General features: G+C 44.7%; 1 protein-coding gene across 1 annotated transcript in view; it reads left to right on the top strand.

The window, feature by feature from the left end:
* Positions 1 to 27,913, top strand: part of KIF5C (kinesin family member 5C) — a gene marked incomplete at both ends in the record, with an annotated part of 159,362 nt that overhangs the window by 118,439 nt on the left and 13,010 nt on the right. Inside the window, 8 exons of the mRNA XM_080689585.1 lie at positions 1,086 to 1,261; positions 11,675 to 11,743; positions 13,855 to 14,061; positions 16,521 to 16,667; positions 21,365 to 21,553; positions 23,759 to 23,876; positions 26,136 to 26,212; positions 27,219 to 27,328. Coding sequence (XP_080545711.1) covers positions 1,086 to 1,261; positions 11,675 to 11,743; positions 13,855 to 14,061; positions 16,521 to 16,667; positions 21,365 to 21,553; positions 23,759 to 23,876; positions 26,136 to 26,212; positions 27,219 to 27,328 — 1,093 coding nt within the window. The remainder of the gene's footprint in view (positions 1 to 1,085; positions 1,262 to 11,674; positions 11,744 to 13,854; positions 14,062 to 16,520; positions 16,668 to 21,364; positions 21,554 to 23,758; positions 23,877 to 26,135; positions 26,213 to 27,218; positions 27,329 to 27,913) is intronic.

Below are 27,913 nucleotides of genomic sequence, written 5' to 3'. Positions count from 1 at the left end.
AAGTGTGCATCACTACTCCCAGCTTAGTCTTTTTATTTTTGAAACAGGGTCTCACTGAATTGTGAAGGGCCTCCCTAAGTAGCTGAGGATGTCCGCGAACCCTAATCCTCTGGTCTCTGCCTCCCAAATGCTGGGATTATAAGTGTGCGCCAGCACGCCCAGCCCAAGCCAGGTACTTTTCTACTTTTCATAGACTCCATTTCATGCACTTTATTTGCAAGGTGATTTTGCTGTTGGGAATGGCCACTGGCCAGCTTAAGACTTACACTTTTTTTCTAATTTGCATTGTCAAATTTGGTAGTGCTTCCTCTGAAGGCCCTAAGAACACTGCCATGCAGGCTGAGGAGTGGTATGTAGGATCTCTCCATGATATTCTACATCAGCTGCTTTTTCTTTAACCGGGACTACCTGACTTCACAAGAAATTATTCTATTTGAACTCTCCAGCAGAGCCAATTAATTTTGACTTCCTGGGGGAGAGCGCAGTGGTAGAAAGTGTTTGTGCAGTGCTAGTTGGAGTCCTCAGGTCCAGGCAGCCCTGACTGCTTCCTGGAGGCACTAGCAATTCTCAGGTTGGGAGGATTGGGGCCCTACAGGGTTCTGTTTAAACAATGGCAATGTGTTCCTTGATTTGGCTGTTTCTACTAATGAAACAGTAACATAATTAATTGGTAATTAGGATGCATTAGAGGTCTGTTTTCCTTTGAATCAGTCACTAGAGAGGATTCTCTAGATTCTGGTAAAGCCCCAGCATATTTCAACAAAAGCAATGTGCAAAAAGTTGGAGGCATTGCTTGTAAGAGCTAAGATTAGTTAAGAGCTTCTATGGTTAGTGGAACTAGTTGAGTTAGGTGATGCATCAAGAGGGAGGATCAGTCTTCTTCCTTAGACTAACTTTGTTCAATTAACTATGCCTTTTCTCATTCAAAAAAAAAGAAGATAGACCGTAACTCTGTAAAAGAGCTCTTAATTTATTGTACCTTCTACGTAGTTTTCACTGGGAGTGACTATTTTTGGAATTCTTCCTGGAGGGTTTACATGCTCAATTTCTTTAGTGCCCAACTCTACTTTGACTGTATTTTACAGGAGAGGCCGTGCCTGAGGATGAGCAGATCAGTGCTAAGGACCAGAAGAACCTGGAGCCCTGTGATAACACGCCCATCATAGACAACATCACGCCTGTTGTGGCTGGCATCTCTACAGAGGAGAAGGAGAAGTATGATGAGGAGATCTCCAGTCTCTACAGACAACTGGATGATAAGGTCGGTAGCCAGAGGTTAATAGCCCTCCCTCTGGTGCAGAGACTGAAGGTGGCAGGTCCCATGCAACTGATGGAGGGCTGCAGGACAGTCTTTTTTTTTTTTTTTCTTTTTTTTTTTTTTTTGATGGTACTGGGATTTCTGGAAGCCCTTCTACCTCCGGGCTACACTTCCAGACCTATTTTTACATTTTTATTTGGAAACAGGGTCTTCTAAGCCAGCACGAGCTCAGCTGGCTTCAAACCTGCGCGATCCTCCTGTCTCTGCCTCCCAAGCGCGGGGATTACAAGCGTGCGTCACCACGCCCAGCTGCAGGACAATCTTGATGTATGTCTTCCTAATGCTGACCCTCAGAGAACTTGAGGGTCAATTTGTGTAGAATAGAAACTTTCAGGGAAGTTTAATTGGAAGCAAAGGGTGTTGGTCTAGAGCCTTAGGCAGTTCAATGTAGAGTCTTCACTTCTAGAAGTTGAACTGGGCCAGTTATTACATGGAAGAAGGGATGTGTGACCTTTGTCTATGTGTCTCTTTCTTTTCTGGGCCTATCCTTCATGTCTTGGAAACTTTTGCAGTGGCCCCAGATAGGGTCGAGGATGGTGACTTATGAACTCAGGAGTGATTTAATCATCTAGTTCTAAGGCCCTAGGATGAGAAACTAATAGTATTGTAGGCTGATGGTCTCATTTTGTCTGTGGAGGTCTTTTCAGAGGCAGTTCATTGAATGAAGTAGTTTTTTTTTATTAATTTATTTTTTAAATAAAAATATATAGTCATATATCAATATAGTCATATATCAATCACATTGGAGTACAAGACTTGAGAGGATATACAAGCACGCATCATCCAATTAGCCCTCATCCAGCCCCCATCCCATTCCCTCCCCCTCCCTCCATCCCACGCTTCTTTGGTGATTTACTTTGATACATTTGTTTATGTACCTCCTGCGTTTTAAAGAGGCTCCGTCCTCCAGTATTACATACCCTCTGATTGGTCACATTAGTTGCTTCACTATAGGGCCCTTTCTATAGCTCAACCTCTTCCTGTTGCCCTTTTCCTCCTAGTTATTGCTGATTAAGAGAAGCGTCTGATTTATATTTTCTGTGATATTTCTCTGTGCATGCTGCGTTGCAAGTACTGATCCCACTCTTGATGGTCCCAGTAGTGGCCTGGCTACTCAGTGGACTGATCCAGACCTCGCTGGCTCAAGCAGCGGCCTTGCCTCATGGGAGGCCCCAGTTCTGATCTCGCTGGCCCCTGCACCGGTCTAACCCCTAAGCTGGCTTTGGTCCTGGCCTTGGAGGCCGCAGGAGTGAACTTGCCTCACGGCAGGCTACGATGCCGGCCACGCTGGCCCCTGCACCGGCCTAACCCCTCAGCAGGATTCCAATCCCGGCCTCGGAGGCCCCAGCATCGGCCTAGCCTCACGGCAGGCTCCAATGCCGGCCTCGTTGGCCCCAGCACCGGCCTAACCCCTCGGCAGGATTCCAATCCCGGCCTCGTTGGCCCCAGCACTGGCCTAACCCCTCGGCAGGTTCCGTTCCCCTGTTAGGAGGCCCCAGCACTGGCCATGTCTCACGACAGGCTCCAATACTGGCCTCGCCTCACGGCAGGCTCCGATGCCGGCCTTGCTGGCCCCAGCACCGGTCTAGCCCTTCGGCAGGTTGTTATCATGGCCTCGGAAGCCCCAGTACTGGCCTTGCCTCACGGCAGGCTCCGATGCCGGCCTCGCTGGCCCCAGCACTGGCCTAACTCCTCGACAGGCTCTTATCCTGACCTCGGAGGCCCCAGTACCGGCCTTGCCTCAAGGCAGGCTCCAATCCCTGCCTCGGAGGCCTCAGCACCGGCCTTGCCTCACGGCAGGCTCCAATGCCGGCCTCGCTGGCCCCAACATCGGCCTCACCTCTCGGCAGGCTCCAATCCCGGGCTCGGAGGCCCCAGTACCGGCCTTGCCTCATGGCAGGCTCCGGTGCCGGCCTCGCTGGCCCCAGCACTGGCCTAACCCCTCGGCCGGCTCCGATACTGGCCTCGGAGGTCCCAGCACCGGCCATGCCTCACGGCAGGCTGCGATGCCGGCCTCACTGGCTCCAGCACCGGCCTAACCCCTCAGCAGGCTCTTATCCTGGCCTAGTAGGCCCCAGTATCGGCCATGCTTCATGGCAGGCTCCGATGCCGGCCTCGCTGGCCCCAGCACCGGCCTAACCCCTCGGCAGGCTCTTATCCTGGCCTCGGAGGCCCCAGTACCGGCCTTGCCTCAAGGCAGGCTCCGATGCCGACCTCACTGGCCCCAGCACCGGCCTAACCCCTTGGCAGGCTCTTATCCTGGCCTCAGAGGCCCCAGTACCGGCCTTGCCTCAAGGCAGGCTGATGCCGGCCTCGGAGGCCCCAGCACCGGCCTTGCCTCAAGGCAGGCTCCGATGCCTGCCTCGCTGGCCCCAACACTGGCCTAACCCCTCGGCAGGCTCCAATCCCGGCCTTGGAGGCCCCAGCACTGGTCATGCCTCATGGCAGGCTCCGATGCTTGCCTCGCTGGCCACAGCACCGGCCTAACCCCTCGGCAGGCTCTTATCCTGGCCTCGGAGGCCCCAGTACCGGCCTTGCCTCAGGGCAGGCTCCAATCCCGGCCTCGGAGGCCCCAGAACCAGCCTTGCCTCACAGCAGGCTCCGATGCCGGCCTCGCTGGCCCCAGCACCGGCCTAACCCTTCAGCAGGCTCTTATCCTGGCCTCGGAGGCCCCAGTACCGGCCTTGCCTCAAGGCAGGCTCCGATCATGGCCTCGCTGGCCCCAGCACCGGCCTTGCCTCACAGCAGGCTCCGATGCCGGCCTCGCTGGCCCCAGCACCGGCCTAACCCCTCGGCAGGCTCTTATCCCGGCCTCGGAGGCCCCAGCACCAGCCTTGCCTCACGGCAGGCTCCGATGCCGGCCACACTGGCCCCAGCACCGGCCTAACCCCTCGGCAGGCTCTTATCCTGACCTCGGAGGCCCCAGTACCGGCCTTGCCTCATGGCAGGCTCTGATGCCAGCCTCGCTGGCCCCAGCACCAGCCTAACCCCTCAGCAGGCTCCGGTCCTGTCCTCCAGGGCCCCAGCACTGGCCTTGCCTCACGGCAGGCTCCGATGCCGACCTCACTGACCCCAGCACCGGCCTAACCCCTCAGCAAGTTCCGGACCCAACCTCGGAGGCCCTAACACAAGCCTTGCCTCATGGCAGGCTCCAATGCCGGCCTCGCTGGCCCCAGCATCGGTCTAACCCCTCTGCAGGTTCCAATCCCGGCCATGGAGGCCTCAGTAGTGGCCTTGCCTCACAGCAAGCTCCGATGTCGGCCACTGGCCCCGGCGCCCGCCTAACCCCTCAGCAGGTTCCGATCACTGTCTCTGTGGTTATTTCAAAGGTTCCAGTTGTAATGTATCAGATCTCTGCCTCCCCTGAGTATTGGCCACTGGCATTGCCACTGCCTCCACCGTTTCAAATCCTTCCCAGGCTCTTTTTCCACTCTGAATGTTGTCCAGTGTTCCTAAGCATGCGTGATGGTAGCATTCGACATTTGGTGTAATTTCTCCAAGAAAATAAAGTTGGTAAGATCCGGTTTCTGTTTCTCCTGAATACAAGTCTCCACCACCATCGCGGAGAACTCTTTCAACACTGCATTTCTCCTTGGTCTCCGCTAAACTCTCTCCTTACATGTGATGTCTGAGATTCTTAACAATATAGAGAAATAGCAGTCCTCTTTCACGGCGAATTTTTCCATAAGTTCCAGTGCATTTAGATAAGTTTTGTCTGCATCTCCAGTGTCCTGGCATCCATAACGGCTTTCTTACCTCCTCTCCGATATTTTTCTTTATCTTTTTCTGTTCTGGGCCAGGTTTCTCCAGGGGTCTGGCGTGCTACTCGCAGTTCGGCCCGGGGCCCAGAGTCCCGCGACCCGGGCCCCATCTGGCGTGCCCAGCCCGCGACCCCCGCCCAGAACCCAGCGTCTTACTGGGCCTGGTTTCTCCAGGGGTCTGGCGTGCTATTCGCAGTTCGGCCTGGGGCCCAGAGTCCTGCGACCCGGGCCCCATCTGGCGTGCCCCGCGCGCGACCCCTGCCCAGAACCCAGCTTCTTACTGGGCCCGGTTTCTCTAGGGGTCTGGCGTGCTACTCGCAGTTCGGCCTGGGGCCCAGAGTCCCGCGACCCGGGCCCCATCTCGAATGAAGTAGTTTGAACATGCTAATCGGAGATGTTTAATTTTGTGGTATACTTTTGGGACTCAAATAGTCATGTCAACGCATATGTTGCAACAGAGGAAAAGAGACCTTGAAGAACATGTATCATTCAACCCCAATAAAGGTCGAGGTAGGAATCCCAGAGGCATAGGAAATTAAATTGGTATTTTATGTGATCTTGGCGTATTGCCCTTGGAATATTCTAAATTCTTTTAGTTCTTTTCATCAAGGTTGCTGATATTTTTAGTCTGATTGAATCTTTTTTGCTGTGGTTCAGCTCAGTGTGCTTGGGGACTCCTCTGGTGTGGGGGAAACAGCTTTGTTATGCTAACATTACCATTAATCTTCCAGGCCTGTCTCCTTGGGGGTGAAGCTGAGTCTCCTATCACTTTGCAAGCTGAATGTGACTGGTGGCCTTAAGGAAGCAATTCTGAGAGTTTGCATTAAAACCACAACATTAAACCAGGGCCACCCTGCCCTTCTGAGCACACATTTCATAGACTATTCACACCCAGGAGAACTGAGTCACTTGCCCTTTGTACTTAGGACATACTGTACCCTTCTTTTTCCACCCAGGTATTTTATGTAAAACATCAAACAAAATAAGAGGAGGAGAAGGAGGTCAATAGTAAGTTAACAATGTTTGCAATTTCTAGATTTCTCCAAAGAACTTCTATTGTTAAACAGAAAGTTAGACCATGTGTCATTTTTTTAGTTTTAGAATCGATGGGCTCAGTTTTAGTAACCCACAGAGAATCTTTTGAGGGTGACAACCTGATTCCATGCTCTTTTTTCTATGAATAGATGCCTGCCAGGGCTGGAATTGGCATCATTTACCTTGGTGACAGAAGGAGCTTTCATTGATCCTAGAGGAAAACTTCAGAGTCTTCAAATCCAGCTTCTGAAATGTAGTGATGAGAGCTGAGCTGGGAGACATGACCAAGCTGGGACTCGGGAGTTTGCTTGGTGGCTGGAGACCTGGCACTGGGGTCACTGTCTCTTGATGGCCAGCTGAGGGCATCTGCTTTTATTTTATCCCTTAATTTTTTTACCAATGCATAATAATTATGCATATTAGTGGAATTCAATGTTACATATTTGTATATGCACAGAACATAATTTGGTCAGTTTCACTTCCCAGCACCTCCCCTTCTCCATCCTCTGGATTACTTTCCTCTACTCTACTGGCCTCCCTTCTATTTTCATGAGATAGCTGCCCCCCCCCCCATTTTTTTCTTTTTCTCTCTAGCTTCCACATATTAGAGAAAACATACAATCCTTGCTTTTCTGAGTCAGGCCTATTTTGCTTAGCATAATGCTCTCCATTTCCGCCCATTTTCCTGCAGATGATATAATTTTTAAATGACTTTTATCTGTATCACATTTTCTTTATCATTCGTCTGTTGATAAACAACTAGTTTCGTTCTATAATTTGGCTATCATGCATTATGCTGCTATAAAAATTGGTATGTATGTATCGCTGTAGTATGCTGCTTTTAATTCTTTTGGATAAATACTGAGAAGTAATGTGACTGGGTCATATAGTGATTCCATTCCTAGTCTTTTGAGGAGCCTCCATGCTGAACTCGTAATGGTTATACTAATTTACAATCCCACCCACAGTGTATAAGATTTCCTTTTCTCCTGCATCCTCCCCAGCAAAAACGGTTATTATTTGTATTCTTGATGACAGCCATCCTAACTGAAGTGAGATAAAATCTCAGTGTCATTCTGATTTGCATTTCCCTGATTGCTAAAAGTTTTGAACCTTTTTTTCATATATTCGTTGGCTATTTGTGCTTCTTTTAAGAAATGTCTGTTTAGTTCATTTGCCCATTTAGTGATTGGATTGTTTTTTGGCAAAGAACTCAAAGTTTTTTGAGTTATTTGCATATTTTGGATATTAATCCTCTTCTGGAGGAGTATCTGGCAAAGATTTCCTCCCATCCTCTAGGCTTTCATGTTACTGTTTCCTTTGCTGTGCAGAAGTCTTTTGATATGATGCCATCCCATTTATTGATTTTGACGTTATTTCCTGAGAGTCAAAAGTTCCATTGAGGAAATCAGTGCTTGTACCAAATGTTGGAGTGTTGGCCCTACATTTTCTTTTAGCAATTGCAGAGTTTCTGGTCTAATTCCTACATCTTTGATCTATCTTGATTTGACTTTTGTGGAAGGTGAGTGAAAGGGATCTAACTTCAATATTCTTATACATAGGGCTATCCAGTTTTCCTAGGGCATTTTTTTGTTATGTCATTTTTTATAGCATATGCTTTGAAAGCCTGGTAAAGCATACAGTTCAAGGTTAGCACTTATGGCCCATCATAGGGTAATGTAGAGAGATGTGGAAGAGAACTGAGCCCTAAAGCCTCAGCCTTAGGAGGCACAAAAACTAGCAGTCTGCCTTACTAACTCAGCCTATGGCTTGTCTGATTATGCCTTATCAACTGTCATTTTCAGTTTCCTCTCAAAGGTTCTAGAAGATATTTCCTTGCTTCTGGTTTAACACTTGAAGAACATACAAGTTGGGACATGACATCTTTTTAGACCATTGAATGGTAGAGCTCAAGAGTTTGGGTCTAGGTGAGACATTAACCCAGCGTGAATATGTGACTTATCCAAGTTCATATTACCTGTAAGTTTCAGAGATGGAATGAGGTTCTAGATCTTCTAAATCCTGGTCCAGTTATTATCCCACTTTGTCTTGAGTTCTTTAAATGAGGACTGGTCAACTGTAAGTCTTTCCTAGAGTACTATGGGAAGAAGACAGCACAATTTCCTCCCAGCTGCCCCTCTGTCCTTCTGTGCTGTGGTTTCAAGGGTCTAAGGAGGGCTCTTTCCCTGGGGCAGTGCCATGGGGTGGGCAGGCACACACTGTGGCATCAGAACTGTGACTCAAGTGATGCTGAGCCCTGGGCTGGTGCCCTGCTGATAGTGCTTCTCTCATTGGCACCACAGGGCCCATGTTTGTCACTTCAAAAGGTTGCAGTGGGGTTAAAAAGTCTCTATTACAAGCAGGCATGCTATATATATTAGTTACTTCTTTTTTGATCTCTCTCTTCTGGGTTTTACTCACTTGAGCTTTGAGAAGCCATATCATCTGTGGCATTGAAGGTGATGGTCGTGCCAAGGTGGGGGCTGAAAGCAGAGTTATAACGAATAAATTAGTGCTGGCATTGTCTCTCTCCTGTTTCTAGCCACCTTTCCAATACTATTCTACTATGGGAGGAAATAGGTTGGAGTAGAAGTATAATTTGACTCTTTATAGCACTGATTACCATTGCAGCAGAAATACCTTTATAATAAAAGGTGACCAGTAACTTTTTGACAACTTGGGTCAACCAGTTCTTTGTTTATAAGATGAAACAACTCGTTTCAAATGTAAGACAGTTCAACTAAAAATTACTTTCTGAAAAGTGCTTTGAAATGTTATTCATGAACTAGATCTTTATAGTCGACAACAGAGTGTGTGTGCTTCCACGTCTCCTCAGAGATGCACTTGACTTTATATAGAATGCATGGCAAATCTTATTCTGAAAGTTTTGAGTCTTTTAAAAAAGAATCACAACAGACTATAGTAAGTCTTAGAAGCTTACTTTAATCAAGGGTAAATGTAGTTTGGGAAATGTGTCTAGGGCAACTGATTCATGTCCTTTATAATGCAATCTTTCTTCTTCATCCTTCCCAGGTCAGGCTAGGGTCCCTTGGTTTTTCATTATACCTTAAAAATCTCTGCATCTCAGCTTGTCACTGGTGGGGAAGGAAGCCTGCATCTTCAGGCTTTGAAATGAGCACACTATGAGAACAAAGAGTTCACTCTGTCGTTTCCCTTCCCTCCTTATTTCTATCGCTTGGAGTGGTTGTTTGTTTGCCCCAGGGGAGAGATGGTAGCTCCCTGATGTTAAACTCCTTGGGTCTTTTATGTTGTTGTTTAATATTTATGTGCTGAGTAGCATACATACAAAATTGCTTTTGGTAACTGACATGCTAAGTTTATAAGGTAGAAAAGAAAATATGTCCCATAAAATAGGCCACTTGGTGGAGAATTACCATTTTTTTTTTCTGGTTTTACCCTGGTATAGTTTCCCTGATTCTCCTGCCAGTAATCTGATTTGAGGAGGAAACTCAACAGTATCTTGTAGAACCATTGAAGAAACACTGGTGTAAAAAATTAATTGGAAATAGGATCTTTTTGAGCAAAACCGTGAGACCACAGTATTTTCTATACAAAGAAAAAGGAGATAGCCTGTAGTATTGATCTTAGAATGTTCTTGCTCTTTGAAAAGCATTATTTTGTGATGCTGAGTTTATTAGCTTTTCATTGCTGTGACCAAAATACCTGACAAGGACAACTTAAAGGAGGAAAAGTTTATTTTGACCTATGGTTTCAGTCCGTGGTCAGTCAACTGCATTGCTGTGAGCCTGAGGGGAGGGAGGACATCATGGTGGAAGGTGTGATGGAGGAGAGCTGCTCAGCTCCTGACTGCCAAGAAGGGGAATGAAAGAAGGAGAGGGAGAAGATAGGGAAAGGGAGAGGGAGAGGAAGAAGGAGAGAGGGGAGGGAGAGAGGGAGGGAGGGAGAGAGAGAGAGAGAGAGAGAGAGAGAGAGAGAGAGAGAGAGAGATACTAGGAATGTCCAAGGGACTGGGGAGAAGATAAACCCTCCCAATGATGACCCTAATGACCTACTTCCTTCAATTAGGTTTCACCTCCTATAGTCTATCCAGCTATCAATGGATTAATCCACTGGTGAGGTCAGAGCCAAATGATCTAGTCATTTTCTGAAAGCCCCACCTCTGAACCTTACTGCATTTAGGGACCACTTTTTCAATCCATGCATTTTGGGGGGACATTCGAGATCCAAATCATAACACTCAGTTAACCTGATTGAAACACGTACACAGACACCACCAAACAGGCTGGAGACCATTCATGGAAAATGAGGTTCTGTGCCCCAAGCACCCCAGTCGCCCCCTTACCTCACCTCTGAAAAGGCAGAAAGCTCAGCACAGAGAGGTTTGTTTTATTGTTGTTGTTTTGTTTTGTTTTCTGGTACTGAGGATTGAACCTGGGGACATTCTACCTCTGAGATACACACCTATTCCTTCTTATTTTTGAAACAGGGTTGGCCTGGAACCTGTGACCCTCCTGTCTTAGCCTCCCAAGTACTGGGATTACAGACTTGCACCACCTCTGGTTTAGAATAGACATCATGGGCTCTTGGTAGGACCTGGCACAAAGAGAAATCTAATAATACTTACCTGGATTTGTTTCTGCTTGGGTTGTAAACCCTAGAAGTGTCATCAAATAGGACTTTTCTCTTGTTCCTAAGGGGAAGGCAGATGTGGAGCGAGGTTGCCATTCTTTACAGGCTGTGCTTAAAAATCCATTTGCAATCATGAAAATATTGGGCCAAGTCTGACCTTCTTACGCAGTTAGGCATCATTGCTGGCTGCTTTGCCTGCACCGGGGTGGACTGTGTCTAGGGAGAGGCAGAGGAGTTTGCTTGTGCAGTTGACATTGTTGGTTTTGTGGCAGCAGCAGCCAGTGGCAGGGAATGCAAGTGAGGAGAGTGAAGGTCCTCAGTGCCTGCCTGGAAAGCTAGCACTGGGGCTTTTGTCTACTCAGTTGTTTTTTAAAGTTGGTAAGAAAAAATCATTTCCAATCAAGAGGAAGGTCTGCTAATGCCCAAGATTAACTCTCTAGTCAATATTTTTCTAATCTCTAAGTAAAACACCTTGATGTAGAAATACTAGTCTTTCCTCCCGATCACATGGCAGCAGTGCTGGTCACTGATGTGTTTAACAAAATGTGGACATTAAGGTATCACAGTGCCAGTGGACAGAGATTCACTCCTTTGTTTTTTGAGTTAGGAATGCACTGTTAACGTGTTTTTATCAGGAGGGTTTTCTCCAAAGTCCCTTCCAGTTCCCAACTCATAGATCTCTGATTCCTGGGTGAGCAGTATTTGGGTTGAATGTGTAGTATATCCCATTTCCCAAAATACATGGATGTTTCACCTGCTGAGAAAGATAGGTGAAGAAGTATGCTAACTGAACAAGGCCCAGAACCAGTCTGCCTCACCATGTTATCCCCTCCACCAGATTAGTAAGTTATGGCTGGCATCCTGGGGTCTGACTATCGTCGGGAGACCAGGATATCAAAAATGACATAACTAACACAAAGAAAAAAGTCAACATGATGTTTCATTTCAGGATGATGAAATTAACCAGCAGAGCCAGCTGGCTGAAAAGCTAAAGCAACAGATGTTGGATCAGGATGAGGTAAAGAATACAATAAATTCTTTTTTACAAAGTTCTTTTTATTACTCTTTGTTGTGGCTATTTGTTCCAGAAACTTAATTTGCAAATAATTTTTCATAATCACTGAATTATGTGGAAATTTCTTGGTAGATTTCCTTTTAGAGCCTGTTAAAAGCCGATTTTGGTTAAATTTAGAAAATAAACGTCTGACTTTGTAGATCTCTGAGTTTTGAAAGTAAGTAACTACCTGTTATACTTAGTCCAGGAAAAACAGAGACCTCTGTCTTGGTAGTTGGGCCAGCAAGGATGATTCTACCTCCTCATCCCCAGCACTAAGGTGTCCTGATATTTTAAGTCCCTTTGCTTCTGCGTATCAGCCAGCTTGGGGCTTTGATATAGACCATGCCCTCCTGCTGTCCCATAGGGAACCAAAAACAACAACAAAAACAAATTCAAAAGTAGAAGGAGAGAAGAGGAAAACAAAGAGAACAGGGGCCCTGGTGCTCTATTAGCATATATTTCATGCACTTAAAAGGAAGCAAATTGTTTTCAGTCTCTCCCTGATGGTGTTCAGTTCACCAGTAAATGCCTTTACTGCATTATGTTTTGCCAAGTATTTTACAAACAGGAACCTAAAAAGGGACAGCTGGCCAATCTATCAAACATAAACCACTAGAAATTCCCTTGCTGAGGACTGTCTACGTATTTTTCTCTTTTGTGCCTTAAGGTGCTTTCTGCTCCATTGCTCAGACGCTCCTGATTGGATCACAGATGCAATGCTAGCAGGTGGCTGGGGCTGATGTCCGGGCCCAGGCCTCCTCGGGCGGGCCTGTCTCTGTAGCCATTTCCTTCCCCTTTGTCTCTCCAGTGCTTCTGCCCTCTACTCAAACACTTTCCGTGGCAGAGAGACAGTCTCTGCCTTTGTAATCAAATGACTCACATGCTTAATTGATTTCTATCTTAACTGCAATTGAGCTTTCTACTTGGTTGGTGTTTTCCTGCCCTCTGCCTCCCATCTTATTTCTGTGCATTTCCAACATACAGAAGCCTGAGATAAAGTTCCTTTTTGTTATAGTTCAAACTCTAACCTTCCTTCCTTTCTTTCTTCCTTTCTTCCTTTCTTCCTTTCTTTCTTCCTTCCTTTCTTTCTTTCTTTCTTTCTTTCTTTCTTTCTTTCTTTCTTTCTTTCTTTCTTTCTTTGCAGTACTGGGGATGGAACCCAGGGGCATTGCACCTCTGAGCTACATCCCCTGCCCTATTTTTTATTCTTTCTTTTGAAACAGGGTCTCACTGAGTTGCAGAGGGCCTCACTAAGTAGCTGAGGCTGTCTGCGAACCGCGATCCTCCTGTCTCAGCCTCCCAAATGCTGGGACTACAAGTGTGCGCCACCATGCCCAGCTCCCATTTTTTCTTTTTCTATACTATCATGGCATATCCATTAATCCCAAGAATATAAAAATAGAAACAAATATAATGAAATTATGCACAAACCCAGGCATTTGCTTTTAACAAGAGTTAATGTTTGGGTTGGGTCCTCAGAGCATTCATGACATGCATTAAGAAAAATTGATCCCCTCCCCTTCCTTCCTTCCTTCCTTCCTTCCTTCCTTCCTTCCTTCCTTCCTTCCTTCCTTCCTTCCTTTGCAGTACTGGGGATAGAACCCAGGGGCATTCTACCTCCGAGCTCCACCCCCCTACCCCTATTTTTTTATTCTTTATTTTGAAACAAGGTCACACTGAGTTGCAAAGAGTGTGCCACCACACCCGGCTTAATCTGGTGCTATTTTAAAGCTATATATGTATTATTGTAATTCATGGAAATGATTCTCCTGTCTTTTGTTTAACATGTGTAATAGCCACCCAGCTACACTATGTAGTGATTTTTGATGTTTAATTCATTCTGTGATTTAAGCATATATAGCTTTAAACAAAGAAAGAAAGAGAACAGATTTTTGAAATAACATTTAAAGATACTTAGCATCTGTAATACACTGTGGGGTTTCCTGTCATCCTGAGCTTTTCCAACTGGTTCTTTTGTATCTGGTTTTAAACTTACTTTATCTTGGACAAAGCACAGACCACACGCATTTGAGAAACAGATTCACTAGTTCCATGTTGTCTCATTTCCCCAGCTTTTAGCTTCCACAAGAAGAGACTACGAGAAGATACAGGAGGAGCTGACGCGCCTGCAGATTGAGAACGAGGCAGCCAAAGACGAGGTGAAAGAAGTTCTTCAAGCCCTGGAGGAGCTGGCTGTGAATTATGACCAGAAGTCACAGGAAGTGGAGGACAAGACCAGGGCCAACGAGCAGCTGACAGATGAGCTGGCCCAGAAAACGGTTGGAGCATTTGTGCCTAGGGGGTGGGACTTCCATGGCTGCCATTCCTGAAATTGTACTGATGTTTGTTGATGGGTGGTGGAGAGGAAGGCAGGTGCCTCAGTGCTTCCTCAGTGTTAGATGCATTTTCTGAGGTCCCTCCAGCTATTGAAATACTTTGTGAAAGTTACCTGTCTTGGAGCTCCATATCACAAGTGTTTTATACCCAGGGAATTTATAAAATTAGCAAGGATGCCTTGTGGGAAGAGTCAGAGTGCAGACTTTGGAGCCAGAAAAGTCCTAGTTAAAATTTTGACTTCACAGCTGGACGTGATGGTGCACGCTTGTAATCCCAGCATTGGGGAGGCTGAGACAGGAGGATCACGGTTTGTAGACAGTCTCAGCTACTTAGTGAGGCTCTTTGCAACTCAGTGAGACCCTGTTTCAGAATTAAAGAATAAAAAATAGGGCTGGAGGTGTATCTCAAAGGTAGAATGCCCCTGGGTTCCATCCTCAGTACCGCAAAAAAAAAAAAAAAATAAATAAATAAATAAAATAAATAACATGAATAAAAATATAGGGCTGGGGGTATTGCTCGGAGGTAGAATGCCCCCAGGTTTCATCCCCAGTACCCCCCCCCCCACACACACACACACACACCTCAAAATTTGACTTCACAATTTGTAGGCTGAAGCATTTAAGCTTCTTGAGTATTCATCCCTTTATCTATAAAAATAGCAATAACATGCTCTTGCTATGGCGTGAGGGCTTAGCGACAGTTTATGAACGGCACTTAGCATGGGCTTGTGCAGATCCTACAATATCAACAAACCTCAAAGCTTGTTATTAACAGGCAAGATGGGGGGATCCCCAGAGGTATGGATTCCATTCTTCTTGTTTACGTATTCCTGTATGAAATCCCTTCCCTTTCCTCAGCTTCTTGTCCTAGCTATCTCCTTCAGGAGTCTAGGACCAAGCTGTCCTTGTTTGTTTACTGTTCTATTCTAAGCCAGTACTTCAGTTTGCACATTTCCTTATTTTCAGATTCTCCTGGCAAAAGATGCCCAGGTTTAGCACGGCAAGCAGGTAGTGGCAGGTAGCGTGGCCAGTGAATGATTGGTGAGATGGCTGGTATTGGGTTGTGTCTTTTTCTACTGGGAAAATGGATGGTGGAGAGAGGCTATCACCTGCTACCCTTGGCACCTTTGCCCAATGGCCTGTGTCATGGAGTTGTGGATAGCCCGCCTTGTGGAAAACATCCAGTCCTCCTGGGCAAGGAGAGGCAGCAGATGGCACAGGAAAGCGCTGACCCGAGGGCTGTAAAGCGGACAGGAATGGCTGCTTGCTCCACACAGTCAGGTGCACGAAGGGAGAGCTTTCTACTGGCTTCCCAAGATGGCGACGCCTGCTTCTGTGGATTTAAAAAACAAGATGAACAAACAAAACAGCCCCTCTCCAGAGACACTTAGGGAAAGAGACTTTAATTTTCTCTGCCTCGGGTTTTCTCCAGGATTGTTTTAACTAGTCTTTGGCATTATTTTCTTCTCAAAATAATGAAACATTTTCCATAATACAGTTCTTATTTTCTGTCAAACCACAGTATTATTCGACTGGTTTAGCATGCTATTTTTAGTCAGATCATTAAAAAAGGCTCTAGTGAAATAACTGCATGTGGGAGAATTGTATAAATGTCTTTGAATTAACCTCTACAGCTTTAGGATAGGGAAATTGTTTCTTTGTTAGCTGAGTTCATACCAAGACACCAAAAGTTGGCTATTCTTTTGATACTGAGAGTTAGTTAAGAATGTGTACCTTTTGGTAACATACATGAAACATGGAAAAAAGGTGAATTAAAGTTTGGCAAAGAGAACTTTTTCTATATATTAAGAAGCTATCTATTGTTGGACTTACCTAAATTTGAAGAAAGATATATAGTGTTTAATTCAGCTTCACTGTGAAGATTAGAAGACTTTTCTAAGTTGTTCTTCAAACTTGTTAGTGTTCCTCTGGGCTATCTATTCTAGATCCATCTATTATTATCAAGTAGGTGGAAATTTGGAAGTGGCCCAGGGAGAGGGTTTGTTTGGGAGGTGATGGCATTTGGGAGATATGTTTAGACCCTGCTAATACAAGGGGGTCTGAAACCGAACATCTGGCGGGTAGGATGAAGTGATTACATGTTATCAATCAAAGGGCTCCATTTTTGGCATTATTTATTTTGAATCATTTATTTCACTGACCTGGAAATTGTCATCTGATATATAGACATGTAATCAGACCATATGATATGATGTGTTAATGTGAAGTTCTTTATATCAAAGAATGCAGTGTATTCTGCAATTTGCCTCAAAATGACTCTTTATTGACATTACAAGAAACGATAAAAGAACTCCATCTCACATGTGTTCATTATTTGCAACATTGCATAAATGAAATTGATGGGCGGCCCTTTTAATCTGTGGTTGGAATTTGTTTTTCAGACTACACTGACATCCACACAGAGAGAGCTGAGCCAGCTACAAGAGCTTAGCAACCACCAGAAAAAGAGGGCAACCGAGATTCTGAATTTGCTGTTGAAGGACCTGGGGGAGATAGGTGGAATTATCGGCACCAACGATGTGAAGACTGTAAGCCGGCTCTTTTATTTATCCTCTTTACCTGAGAGCGTGATGTGATTCTGAGTTAGCAGCTCTTCATTTAATTCTTTTAAGTACTCAGTGCTCAGCACTGTGCAGTATATCTATCGATCACGTGCCGGAAATATTAGAATTGAATGACTTTGGGTGAGGAGGAGAAAAATAATACACTTTTTACATCTAGAGAATGTCTTCAAATCTTGGTTGGCTTTATGTAAATTGTTTTATTCCTCAGACTTGTGTCAGTGTCACAGACATTTGGAACTGAGTAACTTGGGCAGCAATTCTAGCCTCAGAACAGTATTTTTTTCCCCCCATAAGAACCCAATGTAGCGAACATTTTCCAACCACTCAGTCTGAATTAGGGAAGCCTTGCATGGAAAGTAATAAGATTCTAACTGTGGTTCAAGAAACAAACATGTGTTTATCATCCATGATGTGAGAAGTCAGGATTCTTGTCATTGGTGTGATTGGTGCTGCCCAGGAGTTTATTGGCAGTGCAGCCACTGAAGCCCTTCCTCCTATCTCCTGACTCAGAATCAGCAGCTTACCAAGATCCTCCAGGACAATCTTATGCTTGTTAAGGTGTGAGAGGCAAATAGTGGTGGTTTGGTGAAGTGTCTCCATAATGGCAAGGACCCAGCCTGTTTCTCTGTTTTTCTGCTGTCCTCAGCCTGTTCCCTTTTCACATCCTTAGGATTCTGTATCATGGTAGTGGGATAACTACCAGAGTACCAATCATTACATCATCACTCAACCACATCTCAGGCAGGATTTGGGCTAAAAGAACTGACAGTTTCATCCAGCAGAGAAATATATCCCAGAAGTCCTCATTACACATACTCTTATAACTCACTGGTCAGAATTGGATCACATGACCACCCTAAGCTGAAAGGCAAGGGATGCTGGGAGAGCAAAGAAGAATAGAATCACCATAATTGACTTAAACCAATCATCATTAATCTTCTGGGGTTGTTAACATTGGAGTTTCTGATATCAAGGAAGGAAGAGAGGTGGGGAGAATGAAGGAGGGTAGTATAAAGTGGTCCAGGAGCTGGGAATCAAGGGAAGAGAATGAAAATATTACCAGCTAGGAACAGATGACAGTGTGCCACCATATTGAGGAGCCATTTTTGTCACTAACCAAAGCTATAGACACATCTTAAAAAATAGCTTTATTGAGGTATAAATTCCATAAAGTAAGTTTCACATGTTTGAAGTACATAGTTTGAGAAGTTTTCACACCTGAAACCATCACCAAGCCTATGATTACACACATATCCATCGGTCTTCCAAAGTGTGTGGAGCCAATACTAATCTCTGTTCTGTTTGATTGATCTATTTTTATGTCAATACCATGATGGTATGTTGGTACTCATTACTTTAAAATTACACAGCGCCTTGTACAGAGTAGTCCTGGATAAAAATGTGCTGATTTCATCGAGCTGGGGAATGGTATCATATTGCTTAACTTTTACCGCACAGATCCCTAAAACTGTTTTTTGAGCTTAACCATTTTTGTCTTTAAAAGCCTGAATTCTCCATCAATCTGCCAAGTGGGAACACTCAGGTTGTGAGTCAGGATTGTTAAATACTGGAAAAGGCTCCCAAGATTGGGTTTCCTTTTATAGACTATTTCTGGGAAACAGAAAGCTGCCTGTGGATGGTAGAACAGGTCTAGGCTTAGAGCGAATGACCTCTTTGAAACGTCATCTTTCTTTCATGGAACCCCTATTGTAACAGAATATTTCATAAATCCTTGTGAATGAATCTAATTTTAGCACTGAATTGCCTGGTACTGTAGGGTTAATCTTATTAAGTTCCAGTTTGGTGATTTTATATTTGAAGATTTAATATTTAGAACCATATGTTGGTGTTGAGCAATAAAATTCTGACATTGGGCTGATTAAATGGCCCTCACAATATGAAGGTGGAGTTGATTTATGGGAAGCTGACTTCTGCTGCTGATAAGGATAAAGGAAGGTATTTTTATGCTAAGTTCTAAAATAGAGCAGATGAAAAATGCTAATGAAATCAAAGAGTGTCTGGGTGCTTTGGCATTAAGAAAAGAGTCCTTACCTTTGGGAGTCTGAAGTATGATTGAGATTATTTTTAAATACTCAGTTGGATGCTTTTGAGATTATTTTTGGGTCCCAGACCTTGGATGCCATAGTTGATTTCATTGATAACTCTTATGCAGCTTCTTATTCTTAATCATTTTGGCTTGGGTTTTCCCTTCTAGTTTAATTGCTAGTGCAATGAGAGCTAAGGAAGGAGTGAGATGACTTTGGGCGAGTTGCTGTGCTCCCATGGCTTCATTTCTCTAATTTTCAAAGTGACGAGATGAGCCCACATAATCTCATAGGTTATCAGTTCAGAAGTTACGTGACTTCTCTATCAGTTACGTTTATTGGTATAGGTATGGTGCTTTTCTTTTTAGTCATGACTCCGTTAATATGGTCATTCTTTTCATAGAGGAAAATAAGATCAAAGAAATCTGTTTTCATGATTAAGTGGGGTAAGTGCCTTTTCGTTTAGTTTTGTGGTGTGATCTCTTTCTGCTGGATTGGTGATTAGTGCTGGATCATATGTCTGTTGCTGCGGGCATCAGCAGTCCTTTGGAGAGTTATAAATAACATTTCTGCAGTAAACTCTGGTTGTCACTTTTGAAATTATAGTGTACTGGAATTAATGCGAACTCTTGAACAGGGAACCACTAAAAACATATGACCTCTGCAGTAGTGAGAAACATCACAGTTAAAAACCATTTGGGGTATTGTTCATTCTCATCAAGCATGGACTCTAAATCTTCCTTTAAGACCTATTAGGATAAGAATAGGCTTCAGAAGTTATGGTCTAATGTGGGAGAAGAAATGGTTCCTCACTTATAGGAAGCCCATCATTTCATACACTCACGCACACACACACACACACACACACACACACACACACACACACTCCCCCAACTTACCTGGTATCTGGTCACAGAAGATGAGGTATCCTACCTCGACAGACCTGGAGGAGAAGATGGGTTCTTTCTCTTCCCAGGATGCCTGAGCTCTTGACTCAGCAGCATTTTTCTTTGGGTAGCTAACCGTGAGTTCCACATGGAAGAGATGGACATTCTTTACCTTCCTACGGAAGCTGAGTGCTGCATGGGATGCCCGTGGGCAGGCTTAGAAAGGTGTTTTTCATCCTTGTTCTATGCTGGGTTGATGACAAAGGCAGAGGAACAAAATTAACTTAAATACCACAGGCTTTTCTACCGCACATCTCCACGCTCTCGGGCTATAAGAGGAATGTAGTGAGAAGGGCTGCCAACAGGCAAATCTTTGGCAGTCAGAAATATACCTGGCTTAACAAGAACCTCCAGGAACCTGCAGTCATGGCTGATATTTGTAGATTTTCTTGCTGTCCACATAGATTCTGTACTGTGTTGATGATGTCAGAGTCATTGTTAGTGAGCACTGATGTTGTATTCTTATGGAAAGGTAGAACTAAGCTTCAGACTGGAGATTGTACTTCATTTTTTGCTACCAAAAAATGGTAGCAAACCATTTTAGGTTTGCTACCTAAACCTAAAATTTTAGGTTTTAGGGCTGATACCTGATTTTCATCTTCCTAGCTCTCAAATGTTTACTGAAAAAAACAGCTAAACGAAGTTAATGATGGTGTAATGATACAAATGGGTAGTAAAAGTGCACAGTGGAACATGAAACAAATTTATAGTTAGGGTCATTGTCTTGAAATCATTGTAGACAGTCTTTCTGGGCTGGATTCTGGACAGCGCTTTTTGTCTTCTCTCAAGGTGCTAGGCTGCCCTCTGGTGGTTAAACAAAGCACACACAGTTATTTACTCTTGGTCAATTGCCCTTTCAAACCATGTTTGCATCTCAGCAGATGGGTTTCTGTCCCCAAATATCTTGTTTCAATTTCTGTTTCCAGTGGAGCGCTGCAACTTAGAAAAAAATATAGATCATGTGGGAATGCCGTCAGCATCTTATCTTCTAAAGGGATTAGACAATTTAGAGTGTTGTTCTCAGATTGTCTTAAATAATGAGTACGATTACTGTCTACTTGGAAGGGGCAGGCATCAAAGGGCACGGAAGGTAGATTAGTAGCAATGAAAGTCATGGTATGTTTCTATTCATTAAAATTTCCATTTGAGGACTATCTAGGTGTTGCTTGTAGAAACATTCAAGGGATTAGACTACCTGTACCTGAGTTAGCAGACTATGGAGAACAAAATCAAAATTTTGATTTGTATCTTTATAGCAATTAAGGTGCGCCTTTAGGATCTTTAGGAACATCAGTCTGCACTGCCTTTATGGAGATAAAAGGCGTAAGGCACTGAATGGAATACCTATTCAAAGTTACCTCCTTTAAAAATTCTTCAGTGTTGTTTCTTCTAATGCCGTCTCTTTTATCTTAAAAAATCAATTGTAATGAAAGACTTGGTTAACTGAGGATTGTATTTGGCAGAGGTTCTCAACTGGAAGTTTCACCCGAGGTTTCAGAAAACTTGGGATTGGATCTGTCTATAGTCCTTTTCAGAGATCATTTTCAGCTAGCTTTGCCATGAGAGATTCCTAGCCAGAAATCTGCCGACATCTTGAGCACCCGTGGTCAGGCATCAGGGGATCCAGGAAACTGAAGGTGCTATTCGAGTGTGCCCCTTCTGTGCTCAGCTGGCAGATGTGAATGGAGTCATCGAGGAGGAGTTCACCATGGCGCGCCTGTACATCAGCAAGATGAAGTCGGAGGTCAAGTCCCTGGTGAACCGCAGCAAACAGCTCGAGAGCGCCCAGATGGATTCCAACAGGAAAATGAATGCCAGCGAGCGCGAGCTGGCAGCCTGCCAGCTGCTCATCTCCCAGGTGGGCCACCCTTTCCTCCTCCGTTCACACCTGGCCCTCTCGAGTTCTGCTCCCGTTGTGGCCTCTCGGGCACTGATGCTGTGGAGTAGGCACAGTCGGTAGAACAGGGACAGAGGGTGCTGTTTGCTTTACATAAGCATGGCCTCCCCAGGCCATTACATTAATTCTTAAGAATAGATGTTGTGATATAAAGTACATGAATTCCCTGAGACCCTTCTCCTTTTAAAGAATATATCATCTACATATCTCTACCTACTCATAGATGGAGAGATAAATAGGATATGTAATTTATAGATGAGATTGGGCAGTATCTCTAAAACTATCAGCTAAGCTAACATTCCTATATCTTCTAATTTTCACCTCAGATACAATTTAAGATGGTAAAACAGAAACTACTGCTGCTACTATTAGTAATAGTATCAAAAAACTTCGTGTGTGTGTGTGTGTGTGTGTGTGTGTGTGTGTGTGTGTGTGGTACTGGGGATTGAACCCAGGTGCATTTACCTCTGAGCTACATCTTCAAACCCTTTTTAAATTTTTGTTTTGTTTTGCTTTGAAAGAGAGCCTCACTAGATTACTGAGAGTCTCACTAAATTGTTGAGGCTGTCCTCTAACCTGTGATCTTCCTTGAGACGTCTCAGCCTCCCAAGTACTGGAATTGCAGGCATGCACCACCATGCTCAGCTGAAACATTTTACTGAGTATTTACTTGTGCTGTACACTGTGTTATGCACTTTATGTGCATTTTCTCACTGGATTTTAAAAATATGCTAGGAAGGTTTTAGTATTGTTCTTCAGATAAGAAAACTAAGATTGAGATGAAATATATTATCCAAATACATCACAGCCAGTGAATGATGGGAGAGCTGGGACTCAAACCAAAGTATGTGAGAACCAGAAGGTTGGAGGGTTTCCAAGCTCAAGGGCACGTTTCAATAGCTCAGTGGGCAAGGCTGCTCTTCTTCCTATAGCCATGCCATTTTCTTTTTAGTAAGGCAGTTTCTGAAAACAGCAGTACCTTGGGCTGCCCCTCATGCCTCAGCTTGCTGTTTGGGTTCAAGGTTTCTGTTGAGTGTTACGGGCGTGTGCCATTCTTTGCCTCATGCCAGGCATGAAAATAGCCAGTCGCTTGGGAGAAATGGATACCAGCATGGGCTGGTGCATCAAATAATACTGAGAGGCAGACAAAAACCCACTTCATTCTGATATGCTTTTAAGCAGAATAATATCTAATCATAGAAGCATCTCCAATCTCCTTGTCTAAAATGGATCCACCAGGTTCTATTCTATAACTAACATAATAAGCCAAAATGTATTGAAAAGATTAGTCAGTGCCATTATTTGACAGTGAAGTCGATAAGCCCATACATTGTTGATCAAAGTACAGTTTGGTCAGTCCTTTTGGAAGGCACCTTAGAAATACAAAACCATAAAAACTATGTATTGGCCCAGTAATTTTACTTACACTCTTTTTCATAGGTAATGAAAATGAAAAATTTTCATATGATACTAACATTTCCTGATTTAAAATATTAAAAGCATATGCAAAAACTGTTGAATACAGGATTATTTTACATTATAACAAAATAAATTACCCAACTATCTACCGATAGACTAATAACAATGTTATATGGAAGAATATTATGCAGCTCCTATTTTAAAAATCTATAAACCTAGCCATTTGGAAAGTATAATTACATAAAGTTAAGTGAAAATGAGAATCCTGAGTTATGACTATGCTGTGCTTTGCAACTTTGGGATGTGAGATCAGAGGTAAGAAGATGGGGATGTGTGGGGGTTTAGAGAGCTCGCTCTGCATTAGCAACGAGCAGTTGATTTTATACTCTGGGTGTGATTTTATACTCTGCTACAATTTACACAGAGACAAAGACTCAGTCATTATTTCCTGGAGTTCAAAAGTAATTGAAACCTTGGCTCTAAATTTTCTGACATCACGATCTAAGGAATCTGGCAGAATATTTCTAGCTGAAATGTTCCTTCTTTATCTACACACATCCTCTTCACCAACAAATATTCTTTTAAAATAACTGTTCTGTAAATATTTGCCATTTGGTGTTGGGACTCAGAAGAGGGACACCAGAACAACCCCTCCGTTGTAGTCTCCCATCAGACAGACCCAGGCAAGCCTGGATGAGTACTTGCTAGTCATTCACTCTTCCTTTTGCTCTGTTTTCTTGTTTAAAGCACGAAGCCAAGATCAAATCTTTGACAGACTACATGCAGAACATGGAACACAAGAGGAGGCAGCTGGAAGAGTCCCAGGACTCGCTCAGCGAAGAGCTGGCCAAGCTCCGAGCCCAAGGTAAATATTTGACTACTTTGCAGATGTCAGATACATGGCCTAAATCAGTGGCTGGAGTCACAGTGATTAGTTTTGCTCAATTAAAGCATTTCTAGTTCTACTAAAGAAAAGAGCATCGCTGAGAGACAAAAGGAAGAAATGAAAAACCCTGTAGAAGACTATTCCCACCCTAACTTGCTTGTCTCTCCATTTTCTCTGAGTCCACTCAGCCACCTAAGTCAGGACATCTTCCTCGCCCCAGCCTGGCTTCCAGTCAGTCACCACGGCCTGGCCCTCACCTGCCACAGCCCCTCTGCTTCTACTCATTTGTGTCCGTTGCCTCTGTCCAGGCTAACTGAGGAGTGTGGCTCCATGCATGGACCAAGGGGCTCCATCCCCGTTGCCTCTGAGCCAGCCACTGTGTTGCATCCCGAGGGATGATTTTAAAATTCAGATTCTATCTTGTGCCCAAGCCTGTGCATCCTGCCCTTTCATGGCATTTTGTTGCTCTTACTATAAAGTCTGGACTTCTGCCATGGCTAACCTGGTACCCTTACCCTTGAATAAGTGCTTTTCTTTGACAGGTGGTACCCAGTACATAAGAGGTCCTTAACAAATATGAAAAAATGGAAGCAGAGATGCGGGAACAGTCACTTGAAATGTAGAAAAGTACAGGATTAAGAACATATGCATTCAACAAGAGAGACCAAACATGCATATTGCAATTTGAAATGAAAATTATTAGTCTCTTCAAAAAGCCATTTGAATAATTGTAACATATCTTCATACCTTTGGACCCTCAAATCCCAAATATTTATTGCAGATTTTTAGATCAGAAGTATGAAAATAGAAAAGAAAGAAAAGACCCTAAATATTTAACAGTTAAATAAACTTTAATAGAACGATTTTCTACTTTGGAAATGAAAGGCATAAAGGTGTGCTGTAAATTTAGGTTAAAAACCATAATATAAAATTTAACCTTTATTGTGGATGTAATTATTAAAAACAAACGGATGTGCCAGGAATGGTGGCGCATGCTTGTAAGCCCTGCGCTTGGGAGGCGGAGACAGGAGGATCACACAGGTTCGAAGCCAGTCGCGCTGGCTTAAGAGACCCTGTTTCCAAATAAAGATATTCTTAAAAAAGTAGGTCTGGGAGTGTAGCCCAGAGGTAGAAAGGCTTCCAGGAGCCCAAGTACCCCCCCAAAATAAAAAGGATCTTTGGGTTCTTAAAAATTAATATTCAAAATAAAATTGATTTCCATAGGAGTTGTAGGATTGGTGATCATGTTATTCTTTTTTCATTTCTTTTGTAGTTGTTATATAATCACTTGCTTACTAAATAGATCTTGTTTTAAATGCAAAGGCAAATTAAGAAAGGAAGAGAACATCCCCCATCCTGCTATGACCTTGGAATGTTTTCTTCATGTGGTAATGAGTGAATGCTAGAAGCAGAGGTGGCCAGAAGAGACCAGACTTAGAAAAGCAGTTTTCTCTCTTGTGCATGGTTTCTGCAGTGATAGCACTGAATAGAAATAAAACAGAGGGGAGAAGAGCTGAGAGAAAATGAAGCAGGCTACAGAGAGATAATGAGTTAAATGTCACTGTCTTAAGTCCTTTTGCTTCCTGCTCCCAGCTCCCCATCCCACCAGGTGCTGGCACTGAGGGCCATGCAAAGACTCGGCCCCACGCGGGGCCTCCTGTCTAATCCTGGAAGTGTTATGTTATGTTCCTATTTTCCTTGTTCTCATCCTCAGATTGTTTCCCTGCTCCAGATTCTCAGAAAATAAACAGCTGCCCCATGGGAGGTAAATTAGCTCTTTTGAAATTCTAGCAGTGGCAGGAATCCAATGCCACCTAACCTTCAAGAGGTGCTGTCTAATCTGCAAAGCACCTCTATGTCCATGGCCTTGGGGGCTGCTCCCCCGAGGCCAGAGCGGAATCCAGTCTCACCAAGTGTGAGGTGATGAGACCAGGCTGTAGTGGTGGGGCAGCTTGCTTGCAATCAGTACCCCCCTTTACCCTGACAGTCACTGCTGTCCCCCAGAGCTCTGATCCAGACCCTGAAGGAATGCTCCAGGAGAGGTCGGACAGCACCGTCTCTAGCATAAATCCCTTTTGGGAAGCACTTCTTTAACTCTATTGATGTTTCACTCTAATGTTGGGAGGCTGATATTTCCCTCTGTTTCCAGCTTTATTGTCTTTTGTTTTTATTAATGTTTGCTCTTGGGGGTGAGTCCTGTCCGTTAAGTCTTAACTCATCATTTGAAATTCAAAACAGAAAAAATGCATGAAGTCAGTTTCCAGGATAAGGAAAAGGAACACCTGACGCGGCTGCAGGATGCTGAGGAAATGAAGGTGTGTACAGCTCCCTCCCACCAAGCCAGGCGTGCATACGGTGCGTTTGGACTGCACTCTCTAGTTCGGGAAAGTCTGTTGTCCTCAGACCTGTGCCTGGCTTGTAGGAGTGAAAGGGGAGGGACCTGTGCTGGGCATTCATCATCGTTCTCAGTGTGGCCTGGTGCAGACAGGAGATAGCCATGGTGTCTGCAGATGATGGTTATGTTGCATAAATACCTTTATTTTCTCTATCCTGATGAAGAGGGAGACCACTGTGTGGGCCACATTGTCAGAGTTCATCTGTAAAGAAATGTCCGTTCTTCTTTTAAGTAGAAGCAGACTTCTCCCTTTAGCCTTTGCAAAGACATGCTCCAAATCTGAGCTTCCATCTTAAGCATATAGATCTTTACTGGCCATGTTTTAATCAGAAGAGGAAAATGTAGGAAAAATGACTGGGAAATAGGAGTCTTAGATGAATAAGATGTGAAATGTAGAATTTAGATCTACTTGAGGCAGACTCTGAGCCTCACTGAACAAAAGCTCACAGATAGAGCCACGGCCATAGCATGACCCTGCTCCAGACTCCTGACCCAGAATAAAGTCACGCCTGGCCTCAGTGGGTCCCTGCCCTGTTCCCAGAGTGCAGTGGGCAGAAGGGGCTGTTACCTGCACCTGACAGATGAAGCAAGTGCGGCTCACAGGGGTTACATGCTTGTCTGAGTCCACTCGGGCAGCCAGAGTTCCATGCCTTCTGAGTGACCTGGCCAGAGAGGCTGTGCCGCGCGGGTGGGCGGTAGGTCAGGGGAGAACATTCTCTTTAGCCACTGGATACATTTTTCCACTTGGTTTTATTACAGTCCCTAGGCTTTGTTGTCCCAGTAAAGCAAGGTCGGGTGCTGGGAGCATGAGTGCCCTTAGTTTGGGGATGTGACAGCTAGGGATGGTAGATAGAGATCCAGGGCTCATCACAGAGTGGGCTGAGGGCCAACGAACGGTGACACATGTCTCCTGGCCTGGCTTGCAGAAGGCGCTGGAACAGCAGATGGAGAGCCACCGGGAAGCGCACCAGAAGCAGCTGTCCAGACTTCGAGACGAAATTGAGGAGAAGCAGAAAATCATTGATGAGATCCGGGAGTGAGTGGGCCAAGGGCTTGTGGCTGTGGGGATGGGCATGGCTCAGTCTTCCTGGGCCCATGCGGAAGAACATGGCCTTCAGCCAAGGGCTGGCTCTCCTTGCCCCGTGGCTCTGCGCTCCACCCTGGTGATGCTGTGACCTGGCCACGCTGCTTCCTAGGTCTGTTCTCCCATCTGGAGCCCAGCTTCCTGGGGCTCAGGCCGGGCAGGTGGTAGGCAGGCCCAGCTGCTCTCCTGCTCCCCCACACCCCAGGGGTAGAATCATGCTGTTGGCAACTCAGCTGGGCAGATGCATGGTCCAAGAGATGGGGAGACTGTATGAAAGTACACACACGCGCGCGCACACACACACACACACACACACGTCCTGACCCAGGGTTTAGCCTATACATACCTGTCACTGTGCAGCTAGTCACTTGGTGATGTGGACACATTATAGGGACCTCCACCATCGCATCTGCACTTACCAAGGTCCCGGGGACCTGGGGACCTGTGGTTTCACAGCCAGGGTGGCATCACTGCAGTTTAACTCTGGGGACACCATCCTCATGAGTGTCCAAACTCTTGTTTTGTCAGAGCCCCTGG

This window comes from Muscardinus avellanarius (genome assembly GCF_963383645.1).
Source record: "Muscardinus avellanarius genome assembly, chromosome: 2".
Classification (NCBI taxonomy): domain Eukaryota; kingdom Metazoa; phylum Chordata; class Mammalia; order Rodentia; family Gliridae; genus Muscardinus; species Muscardinus avellanarius.
This window is presented reverse-complemented; position numbering and strand designations above follow the sequence as displayed.